We start from the raw sequence: 12,242 nt of genomic DNA on the forward strand, positions 1-12,242 counted from the left end.
GGTGTGCAGCAGGGCCCCCTAGTGGCCAGAGGGACTAGTTCTCTGTAGGGAAAATTTGACCTTGAGAAAGCTTCCACAAAAGGGAAGCAAGGGCAAGGTAGGACAAGAGAACAACAACAACAAAAATGCCCCAGAAACTATTTTTTTAGTTACATCTAGGATCACTTACATGAGGAGTTTAGATTAGAAAAAGACAAAATAGTTTCACTTCCTTCTCTTAAAAGTAAGGCAGGTTTAGCACTTTGGGAAATGACAAAAGATGGAGGTTTCCATGTGTCTATCCATATCTTGGCCCTAAAGGCCCACAGCCCATCTCCACTTACAGCCATTGTAGGAACCACACTATAAATGAGTGTTATGTGTGGAGTGAATGATAACCAACAGTTATAGATCCATCCATGACTCTGCATGAGTATTTTAAAAGACAATTGGGTTAACTCAGAACCATAAAATATCACCACCTCTTGATATCTTTGTTTAAATGAATAAAGAAACTAACAATGTCTTGGAGTTTCAAAAAGGAAACTTTTTCTTAATTTATGGGAGTAAGCTAATTTTGAGATTGTTTTTGTACCATATCTAGAATGTAGTACAAGGAGTACAGCAAATCTTGAAAGATTGATGCATTAAACTTGAAATAATCCTTGGTATCATTTCTCAGTGGTACAAACTTAAGTATGGGGAAGTGTTAAAGAACTTTTTCCAATCACTTAAACGTTAGTTCCAAGGTCAGATCCTCTGGGTAACCAACGTCGTGATCTAATGATTATTTATTCAGTGCATCATTTTTCATCCTCACTGGGGGTAAGGATCACTTGGCTGGGGAGAACACCTTTCTTGGGAGAGGCAACAGAGCTGTAGACTAGTATCAAGTAATTTATTTGACAACGTTACCTGAATGTAATTTGTCTTTTGAAAAATGCATCAGCCCTCATCCCTGCTCACGCTCATTTGTGGCCACAGACATTTTGACCATATTTGTGCCAACAAGGACTAGAGAAACAGGGCGAGGCTAGGAGTCCTGACACCTGTGCTCTAGCCCCAGTCATCAGAGTGCTGCATTACTTAGGGCACTATTGCTTTTGTATTTCCCTTAACTCCTCAGTATCTTCAGTGGCCTGTTTGCAAATAAAAAATTACTTAACTGCTCTTTCTTTGCCTAATGCTTTACACCAAAATCTCCAAGTTCATCACCCATTGAGATCTATTTTTAAATGTTTTGGTCTCCTCCTGAGTATGCATAAGCACTCTGCACTTGGCATTAGAAAAAAGAAATAAGGAGGTCTAAAGGGCATAAGGGGTAAGAAAAACAGGACCTGTTTTTCTAATATATTAACCAGAAATGTTTTACTATCTGTATCAAGAGATAGGCATAATGATGTGTTCATCCCTGAGGAGCACTAAGACTTGGTGGAAGGATACTCTCATCCCTGCCATAGGCACTCACCTTTCTCCTCTCCTGTTCCCTCTCCCCAGCCCATCTTCCCATCTCCATTTTCCTACCTTTCATGTTCTTCCTCAGTTCTCCTGAAACACCTCCCTCCCCAAGGCAGTCAGCTTTGCCCACTAGCATTGCTTAGTCCCTTAATGTCAATACCAAGACCTAATGAAGTAGCTGAACCTGAGCCTGCAAGGAAGAATTCTATGGAGACCTTTTACCTCCCTTCCAGCAAGTTACCATATTATATAGTCAGTCCAATCAGAGCCTGAACACCAGAATGAGGCCTCTTCTTTCATCACTCACTCTTTCATTCATTCAACAAACACATAATAAGCACTTTTTAAATGTCAGTCTTGCATATCCTGATGATACAAAAATAGTCATTGACCCCAAAGAGATCACAGGAACCAACTTTTCCAAAATGTCTTTCCTTATAACACCAGTTTTTGAGAATAATGATCTTTATATGAGGAAAGAAGGGCTATACTCATAGGTGGTCAAATAAACTGGGGAACTTTGATCTAAAAAAAAATAATAAACAGATTTCTTTATTTTAGGACTTCTTAGTACCTTGAATATAGTTTTTTATTAATATATATTATGGAATTTCTCAAATTATTTCAATACCAAAATTCTGTGTAAACATTCACAGTGACACATGACTAACAGTGATACAAAATAGGTTCAGGGAAGGCTTTCTTGAGGAAGTGATATCAGAGCTAGAATTTGCCAGATGAATAAGGAAAAGATAAGTGCAGCACAAGCAAAGATGTATAGGTGTGAGGGTGGACAGTTTATTAGGTGGCCAGAGTACTAAGAATGCCGGGATGTATGATGATGGCAGAGTAGCCCCTACATCCGAGGTAATGTTCCTGCTAATGATAAGCGGGTACCTGCATGCCTGCATTCCACTTGCTTCCTCCACCTCATTTCTGCTATTTCACTCTAGTTTCTCTTCAGCTTCTGGACAAATGTTTTGCCAAACATAAGCCGAACATCCCTCTCATTCCCACCCAATGCATACACATATGTGCACACACACAAGCACACACATTCACACTTCTCATACATGGACTCCTAGGTAAGACTTTCTCCTTTGTAAGATGGGGCTAAAAAGATGAGTTCTAAAGATTTTTAAATACTTTATTTGAAAACCACTGTGCCCCATGACTTAAAAAACTTGACCAAGATCACTCTTTAAAAAAACACCCTCCAATGTTCTAAGTAAGAGAGAGGCTGCCTTTCTTATTGCTTTTACCTTCTACTGGGTATATTGATTTTCCCTGAGCTCTATCAATTTGGGTAGCAAAGTAAAGATTAAATGGTTCAGATGTCTGCCCACAGCAGCAGATTTTGCTCTATATAAATTCTTCTCATGTTCATTCGTATACTAGAAGCAGTTTTTACTTTTGCTTTCAGGTAAAAACTGGAGAAGCAAACAGCGAAGGGCCAGGGAAGCTATGTGCTTGGTCAGAAATTTTAGCACTTCAGAAAGGTTGAAGGAAGTCTTCGCAGAAGGAGTGTGGCCTTTACGCTGTAGAAAACAGAACAGTGAATATGATATCTGAAAAATAAGATGTAGATATGAATTTTCCTTTATTCGGCTGGGTGTTTATAACCATTAGCCACGAACAGTGAGTCAGATTTTTCAAATGAGCCCCGTGTCTCCAAATTCTTGTCTAGTGACGAAAATGGCTAAAATACGCAGAAAGAATTGTGGTGGGACATATTTGTAATGCTGGAGGGGATGGCATATTGTCTGCTTTTCCTTACTCAATTTTGATTCATCACATATGGATTTTTCTTTTTGAATATTTTATGAAGTGAAACAAAAATCTTTCGGGAGATAACCTACTGACAGACCATTACCGTTTTCTACCTGCCTTAGCAAAAAGAAGATAATTGCTTGAAAAATAATGAGTGAAATTTATTTCTTTGCTGAGATTTTAAAAATTAAATCTACCTATGGTGCTACTCTACAAGGAGCAGGCCAAGGTTTCAAAACCTAAAATAATGTCAGAATTATTTTATTCCATTGACGACCCTGAGATGGATGGAGCGTCCTTCCATAGCTCATGAAACTCTTTTCTCATTTCAGTTCAGATTGAACTCAAGTGTCATCTTAATAGCACCTATTCATGCGCTTTCTGCATTGATTCATTTGGTTCACTGCCTAGGCATTCAGTAGGAAGGCAGCTTTATTAATTTTTTTCCCATTGCCTTTGTGAAGCTCTGCTGGATCTCCTTTCCCTGTCCTTGGATGACTTACCATTTTCCTTTTAAAGGATTAAGTTCATTACAAAAGTGCACTTTATTCTTCATTTGACAGTTCCTTTAACTTGTGGAGGTTGTATAAGTAACCAAGTTGGAAGCTGGATTTGTGTGTGATTCAAAATGCCTGTTTATTTATTAAAACACTGTTATTGGTAATTATGAAGGAAAGAAAAAAAACAATAAAGGATTAAGTTCAGTCAAGTCAAAATTTGAAAATCTCACCCAATTCCAATCCTCCCCCAGCCAGAGCACAATAGAGCAGTAAAGAGAGCGTTTGCGCTTTATTTCTTCTTACTTCTCCCCCCTGCCCTTCCCCCACTTGCTGTGCTGCTCCTGACTCCTCTAGGGTAGGGGGAGGCATGATGAGGATGGAACAGAAAGGGAAGGGAAGGGACAAAAAGTTTTATGTGACCAGAGCTGTTTAATTTGGAGTCGATGCCCTTTGTGGTACAGTAGGCCAAATGCTGGCCATTTCTCTCATGGCCAGGGGAGAATCCCTCTTCACTATTCCCAGACAGGGGTGATGCACCCTCTATGAACCCCCTTTCTGTTGGAGTTTCCGCCCTGCATGGAATCATTTTTGAGAAGAGCCCTTCAGGGCACCCTAGCTTAGCTATTGTCTGAGTTGCCCACTTTGGCTAAGGGGAAACTCAAATCTTCACCCCATCAAACTCTAGAAGTACAGCTCACTGGCAACAAAATTCTTTCTGTCCATTCTGCCCCGCCCCCAGGCCCCTCCTACAGCCATCTTACCTTTAGAGCTATGCAGTCAAGAGTCAGACACCAGCCTCTGTGTCCCACAAACTCCAGTTACCACTAATCCAGTTCTCCCAGTAGCTCTGACCACCCTCCTCTGTGGCCCAAGGCAGCCGCAGAACTCGGCGTTTCTGCAAGCCCGGGTGGGGCTGCGGTTAGACAGAGTTTCCCTCTTCCACCCTCTCTGCAAGTGGTTCTCTTAAGTCTCCTCCCTTGGATCAGAGTAGGAACAGGAACATATTCCCTTACCTTCCCTTGGGGGAGGGAGGGTCAAAAGGAAACACGTGGCAGGCCAGCTCTGTAGCAACTCTTCAAAGAAGCCCTGTCTCCAGTTTCTCTGATCCCTCTCTGGTCTTGACATATCGAATATATAATGACTGGCGGGAAGAGATGGGCTAAATCTGGTGGAACTTGCTTAGCTGCCCAGTCTGCTGCAATGCAGCATATTCTACATTGATGGTCTGCACTGCCCTTTAAAGAACAGATGTACTTATCACCCATGATTCTTGACACTGAAGTCTTAGCAGGGACTAGGATAAGTTCCACTTCACATTCTTTTAAATTTTAGCCATCCCTGAAAGCTGTATAAAAAGAATAGAATCTGACACTATTATAGTAAGGTTCACCCAAACCCACAGAGCTAAAGGTTCATGAAGAAAACTGTTGGATTCATAGACCAGGAGAGCAGGGATGATAACCTGCTATCTTTGGTTGCTGTTTCCTCCCAATGGCAGCAGACCAGTGGGTGGTTCCAGCTGGCACACATTTCTGCAGACCAAACTTTCCCCTTTACCCAGGAGACGGCTTGTCCAAACAACCATGACACGGATGCAGGCGTCACAACTAGAGCACACATGTGGCCAACGGGGCAGAATCACAGCTGAGTCAGAGGACGCCTTTGGCCTGGCAGCCAAGCCAAGGGCAATCTGTGGAATGCTGGTTAGCCAGACTGTCTGAAAATAAAAGTTCAGGAACTTCCCTCAAAGCTCTTCTCCGAATTCAAGTGGACTATAGGATCCTGCCCACATCCATACCTAGTTTCATCCTGCTCAAACATAAAAGGGTCTGATAAAAATGGCGAACTAGCAGGGACCACTCCTTTCCCATGAAATGGTGAGCTAATCCAGGAGCTTCTTCAGGAAAGGAGGAAAGCCCATTTCTGAAGCAAGTGTACATGTGCGGTCACTGCCAGAATGATCCCAAATGGGCCTGAGCTCTGGCTGGCATCACCAAGAGTTTTGATCCTTCAACAGAATTGGAAATTTTTTTTTTCCCCCCTGGATACTGCAGGCTTTTGCGCATAATCCAGAATTAAGGGGAAATAGACCAGCTCCCAGTTAGAGTGTGGCAAAACAGCATAGACTTCAGCGGAGTGGCAACAAACTTCTCAATTTTTAATCTAATGGGGAACCCTTGTCTCCTTCATAGACATTCATTTCCAATTAAAAATATAATACTTACAAACTTTTGTGACCTACAGGATCCCCAATGACTCAGTGGATTATAAGAACCTGTCCACATAAGGTCCATCTATACCTAGTTTCATCTTGCTCAAACGTAAAAAGATCTGATAAAAATTGCCCCTCCCCAAAATTCTGGAGGCTCTAGAATCAGGTAGGCAGGTTAGCCTCATTGAATTGGGCAGGAAAATTCTCATAATATCAGACACTGGACATAATTTCATAAGAACTCCAGGCTACCTTCTTCATTACTCTTGAAAAGGCACACAAAACAATGTCTGCACCCACCCAACCATTTGCTCAGAGCAGATTGTACCCAACAATGACACACACTCAGCTTCTGCAGACACCTGGTGATTTCTGTATCATCTCCACCCCTTCAACTGAGATGATACACTTATGAGGAGCTTCCTCTTGTTTTCCAGTGAAAAACTTCATCTTACTCAGGTTGTCAGTAAACAGTACCCAATACTGGCAGCAAATGAGTGATGGGAGCAGGGGTTGAGGGGGCAGGGGGGTATGTGGTCTAGTCTAGTGGTTCCATATGAGGCTTGTCAGCAGTCCTGTTCTTATTCCCAGAAGCCTCTCTGACTCACTTTGGGCAGGTCACATTGCATTTGCTGGACATTTTTTTTGGATCAGAAATGTGATTGTGGCTCACTTGGCCTAGTGTCTTATGCATGTGTTGTTAATGAGGGGCTTGAACTGCAAATTCAGGAATTAAAATATTGTTCACACAGCAGGTGAGAAACCTGCCTTTAAAGAAAATGGTCAGATTCCTGACAACTGTGAGGAAGATAATGCAGACACTAAGGTGGAATTAGGTGTGAAAGAGATTAATTGGGGGAAATGACTGTGAGGGATAAGTGCAGAGAGAGGTCAGTATATCCGTTAGGCATAGTAGTCACAGTGCCTAGGGGCCATGACATTTTTAGAGATCTATGAGAATGTTTATATTTTGTTTATTTTAAAATCAAAAGAAAAATGAATGTAAAAATAACAAGTATAAATCCTGGATTATACTTATCTTTATAGCAATGCAGTTTTAAAATGTAATTTTTAATATATTTTATGGAGAAAGGCGCTCATGCCTAGGTTCCACACAAGTCGTAATGCAGCCTTGAGTGGGCGAGCCAGCAGCACAGGACGGAAGGCTGAGGCCTGTGAAGGAGAGGGGCCGGGCTGACGGGGGGTTGCTGAAGAGCCCCATGTCAAACAGACTGGCCCTGCTCTGATACCTCTGCTGTGCTTGGTCACTGGCTGAGAACAGCCCAGTGTGGTGTGGCCTTGGCACAAATGCTGCTGTGGATCCACATGTGAGTCAGCTGGCGGCTGGCAGTCATCTGTGGTCCATGCAATAAGTTCATGTGAAGGAAGTGTCAGCAGACCACCTCCATGGCCCCCACAATCAGATATCAGGTAAACGAAATATTATGGCTCTTCTGCCTGGTTCCCTCAATGGTGTGTCTTGGAAAGAGATTGTTCCATTGGGAAAACATTTTATTACAAAGGGCACTAAGAAGTTCCTTTCTGGAGAACTGGTGGTTGCCGAGGTTGAGGGGGGAGGTTGGGGGACTGGGTGGAAGATGAGAGGGAGGTTGGTGGGGTGAAAAAGGTGAAGGGATTAAGAAGTACATATTGTAGTTACAGAATAGTCACAGGGATGTAAAGCACAGCATAGGCAATATATACTGTAAGAACTATGTATGGTGTCAGATGGGTACTAGATTTATTGGGGTGATCACTTAATAAGTTATATAATGTCCAATTACTGAGTTATGTACCTGAAACTAATATAATATTATACGTCAACTGTAATTTAAAAACAAAATATTAAAGTAAAAAAATAATTAAATAATTTTTTAAAAAACCTTCCTCTACCTCTCTAACACTCACGTGAGTTCTCAGTGGACAAGGGCATGTTACAGAGGCCAGCTGCTCACACGTGTTCTCTGTTAATAAAGTGTTCTAGCTGAGGCTGGCTGGCTGGCCACCAGCAGTGCTTGGGGGGCATCGGAGCGTGGCCTCCATTACATATCAGAGGTTCTTGGATTCTGTTCAGTCTGACATGCTGATTGTTCCTTTGAAATCTCTCTCCAGAGGTGGCAAATTGGATTTTCATCTGCTGTTTCCAGCCTGTAGATGTGCTTCTTTGGCACAGACGAAGTTTGAAAAATTATAGTGGAGGGTTGAATGGGTAGAATTGTATTTCCTCAAAATTCTTATGTTGAAGTTCTAACACCCAGACTTTAAAATGTGACCTTATGTGGAAATAGGGTCATTGCAGATATTAGTTAAAGTGAGGTCATACTGAAGCAGAGTGAGCCCCAAATCCAATATGGCTGGTGTCCTTATAAAAAGAGGGAGCTTGGAGACAGAGAGATGTGTGCAGAGGGAGAGCTCCAGGTGAACACAAAGGCAGAGACTGGGTGATGCCAGCCAAGTACCAGGATGAGGAGAGAGGCCTGGAACAGATTCTTCCTCACAGCCCTCAGAAGGATCCAATCCTGAAACCTTAATCTTGGACCTCTAGCCTCCAGAACTGTGAGACAATCAATTTCTGTTGTTTAAGTCACCTAATTTGTGGTACTTTGTTATAGCAACTTTAGCAAACCAATACAAGGATGTCATTTAAAACGGACAGATTTGCCATAAAAATATGGATTTTGAGCATCAGGGGGAAAAGCCTGCAGCACCAGTTTGGATGTTAGAGCATCAGCTAGGAGGAGAGGATGGGCTCTCGTGATGGGGAGGACACAGGGGAGGCAAGGGGCCACTGTTCTTACTGCCAGCCGCTTGTTGAGGCAAGAGAAGATGGGCCCAGGGCTACCAGATTTTCTGAGTTTTCCAGAGAAGCTTGATTTCTGTTCCTCATTGCTGGTGAAATAGGATTTCAAATGTTGGCAACTAATTTACCACACTCTTTGTATTCTGGTACCCAATCCATTTTAATCATACACCTGATCTAATTGGCTCATCTGAGCATCTGAGTGTGTGTTCTCCATTTATTCACAGTTGCCAGGCTTGGCGAGATGCTCAGAGAAACTAGGTTTAAACAAGGAAGGTTATTCAGGGGTCTGAACAATTTGCTACCCGGAGGAGAAAATAAGCTTTGATTTATCCATCTTTCTCCCCTGCCTTGATGGGATGAAGGCCTTTCTGAGGCCGTATTTGTGCTTTGAATAACCATTGGTTGAGAGACTACCACATACTAGGCAGTGCTAGATGCAAAGTAAGTGTCCAGTGTGTGAATGCATATATTCTTTCTGATGTCCCTACCACTATTTTGCCAAGGATAAAAGGAATTACCAACCAGGCATGATGTAATAAAAGCAGAGATATTAGGTTGCAGTTGTTCTGGGCTCATAAATAGAAGGGCCAGTCTATGGAAGCTACGTTGCATAGCATTCCTTTGTCATTGCAGCTTAAATAAATTCAGACAAAATTGCTAATAATAGTTCCACTTTACATAAAACAATGGGGAAAACAGGTTACTAGAATCAGAAATGGCATTACTTTATTTCATTATAATTATGTTAGGCAATTACAATGTGCCAGGCACACACTAAACCCTTCACATACATAATCTCATTTCATACTCATATCACCCCAATGACAGAACTATTTGATTCTCATTCTAGGGATCAGGGCATTGAAGCCCAGAGAGATTCAATAATTTGCGTAAGGTAACAGGGCTACTAAGAGGTATAGCAGGATTCAAACCCAGTACTTTCAATGGTCAACTTCAGCCTGTCCCCATTCTGCCTCACCATTTCTCAGTTTCACCAAAATGCCTCTAGTGCAGGTCAGCCTCTGAGTCCAGAGCCCACCAAGGCCTTCCTAGGAGTGGTATCACAAGTTCAACCTTCCAAATCCTAGCCCTATCTACAGTGTCAATGGACAGACATGATCTATTAAAGAGGTACAACTTGTCATTTGTTATGAATTCAAAATCTTAGTATCTTTCAAAGAATATACAGTGACATTTTGTATATATTGTAAAGAGGTATAGAAGGGTCCCTCAACGTCTTTTTAAGAATAGACGGTATGCTTGGTATGTTCTTAGAAACCTTATTAACTCAAAGAATGCTTAGAGGAGGGGGGCTTCTGGGCTTCTGTTTCTCTCCACAGCTGTGTTCAGCTTGTGAAAACTCAAGCACTTTACAGATGATATATCTACCTTTCTATATGTATGCTCACTTCAGTCAAAAGTAACGAAATGAAAAAGAAGGGTTCTTATCTTGCATTTAGCGAGCACAGTGAACTCCATGTATTTATCTCCCAGGCTCCAATTCATCAATCCACCGCCAAACTTCTTTCATCTGTAACTCATTTGCTTCCTCTCCACCATCCTCATTGGCTAATTCTGAAGTAAATCCCAGCATCCCACCATTTCATCTGAAAATCCCCAGCCTGTCTCATGCTGTGTTTTCTCCGTATGGTTTTCAGGCCACTACATGTATGTGGACTCTGTTTACATCAAGCACTTCCAGGAGGTGGCCCAGCTCATCTCCCCGATGACCACGGCCCCCATGTCCGGCTGCCTGTCTTTCTATTACCAGCTCCAGCAGGGCAATGACAATGTCTTCTCCCTTTATACTCGGGATGTGACCGGCCTTTACGAGGAGATCTGGAAAACCAACGGTCCAGAGAATCCTGCCTGGAACCTCGCTGAAATGGAGTTCAACGCTCCATACCCCATGGAGGTAGGGCTTCCAGTTGTGCCCTGATGTGGCCGCTCTGCAGGGCAGCTGCCTACACACAGGCATGGGGGTCAGAAGGTGCTCCAGCTCCTGCTCATTTCTTCTTTTCTGTTGTGTCTCAATCTTTTTTTTCTTTTCCCTTTCTCCACCTTCTCCACCTCTCTTCCTTCCTTTGTATTCTCTTCTGCCTTCTTCCTTTATTGCCTTCCTTTTCTAACAAGACTACAGTAGTCCCTCTCTATATCGTGGTTCACTTATCACGGACTCACTGTATTGCGGGATTTTTAAAAATATTATATTTAATTATTTATTGCGGATTTTTTTTGTTATATCGTGGGATTTTGTGGTACTGTATATGTATGTTGTTAATGCTACATAGGTTTAAGAGTGTAGAATAAATGTAAGGTTCCTACTTCGTGGGGAGGTCTGAAACGTAATACCCACGATAAGTGAGGTAATACTGTATTTTTTCTAAGGACAAATATGGAAAAGCCAGTCAACCAACTGGATTTGTTGGGGGGCACACTCTCCCTTTGAACCTTGCACTGTGGTCATGGGAAGTTCAAACGAGATCAATGCCTTCTAAGTGAAAGTCACTCTTGAACTTTGATTCCTGAGAACAGATATGAAGCTATGCTATAAAGAAGGTTATTTCTTTTTCCTTATTTGAGGGAATAGCCTTTCTAGAGAAAAAAATATTTTCTTCTTTTCTCCTTTACAGTATAAATAGTGTCATAAATATCAGAAAGAAATGTATGACTGTGGTCCAAATTTGAAACAAACTTTGGTGCTTGAGTTTTAAAACCCTTTATAGTTTATATGAGTGGTAAATGTGTGATGCAGAAGAATTGGAAAATTCAGGAAAGCAAAACAAACTAAAACAGCCCGGGCCAACACTGCAAAGATGTGAACTAAAATATTTTGGTGTTTATCCTTGAAAGGCCTTTTTTCTAAGCACATATTAATGCATATTTATATCTATGTATTTATTTTAGTCTTTACAACGATCCAACAAAGTAGATAAAAATATCCCCACATTACAAATGAGGAAGGAGAAATGGAGAGTCTAAGAAGTTTGTCATTATTTTTTGAGGTCACACAACTGGTGAGTGCCAGGGCACTTAGAAAAGTTCCTGAACTAAAATCTGACTGCAAGCTGAGGGAGGAAGCCTACCTCTGCCTGAGGACCCCAAAGGACCTCTCAAATCAGAGAGGGCAGCATTGTGGTTGCAGATCTGGAGCTATAAGTAGTCTTAATTACCATAGGCTGTTACTGTCCCTTGCTTTTCACTCTGTGCTTTTTGCAGTACCTTTCCAGTTCCCTTTAAAGTGCAAAAGGAGCATATTATCTTCTGCTTTTCAGTGGTGCCATCTGCTTGCCTGATGTGGAGCTTCAAAGAGTGTTGGGGTTGGGTCTTGGTTTCTGTCCTGTCCTGTCTACTGATGGCCAGCCACTCCCCTGACCCTCTTTAGATCCCCTTCTGCCCCCCACATACAGCCCCAGAAAGAGCACAGTGCCTTTTGCAGCATGTGTGTTATTTCCTATCCCAAAGGCTGACCGGGCCTCAGTTTGCTCTTGCAGCCCAGTGGAAAAGTTTCTGTGAGCTT

At 42.1% G+C, this 12,242-nt stretch overlaps 1 protein-coding gene across 1 annotated transcript in view; it reads left to right on the plus strand.

Moving 5' to 3' along the window:
* MAMDC2 (MAM domain containing 2) overlaps positions 1-12,242 on the plus strand; it is a 136,398-nt gene that overhangs the window by 68,730 nt on the left and 55,426 nt on the right. Inside the window, exon 6 of the mRNA XM_090274167.1 lies at positions 10,381-10,637. Within this exon, the coding sequence (XP_090130293.1) occupies positions 10,381-10,637 (257 nt within the window). The remainder of the gene's footprint in view (positions 1-10,380; positions 10,638-12,242) is intronic.

The sequence above is a fragment of the Furipterus horrens genome, unplaced genomic scaffold, assembly GCF_987537825.1.
Source record: "Furipterus horrens unplaced genomic scaffold, mFurHor1.1.pri manual_scaffold_4, whole genome shotgun sequence".
NCBI classification, from domain to species: domain Eukaryota; kingdom Metazoa; phylum Chordata; class Mammalia; order Chiroptera; family Furipteridae; genus Furipterus; species Furipterus horrens.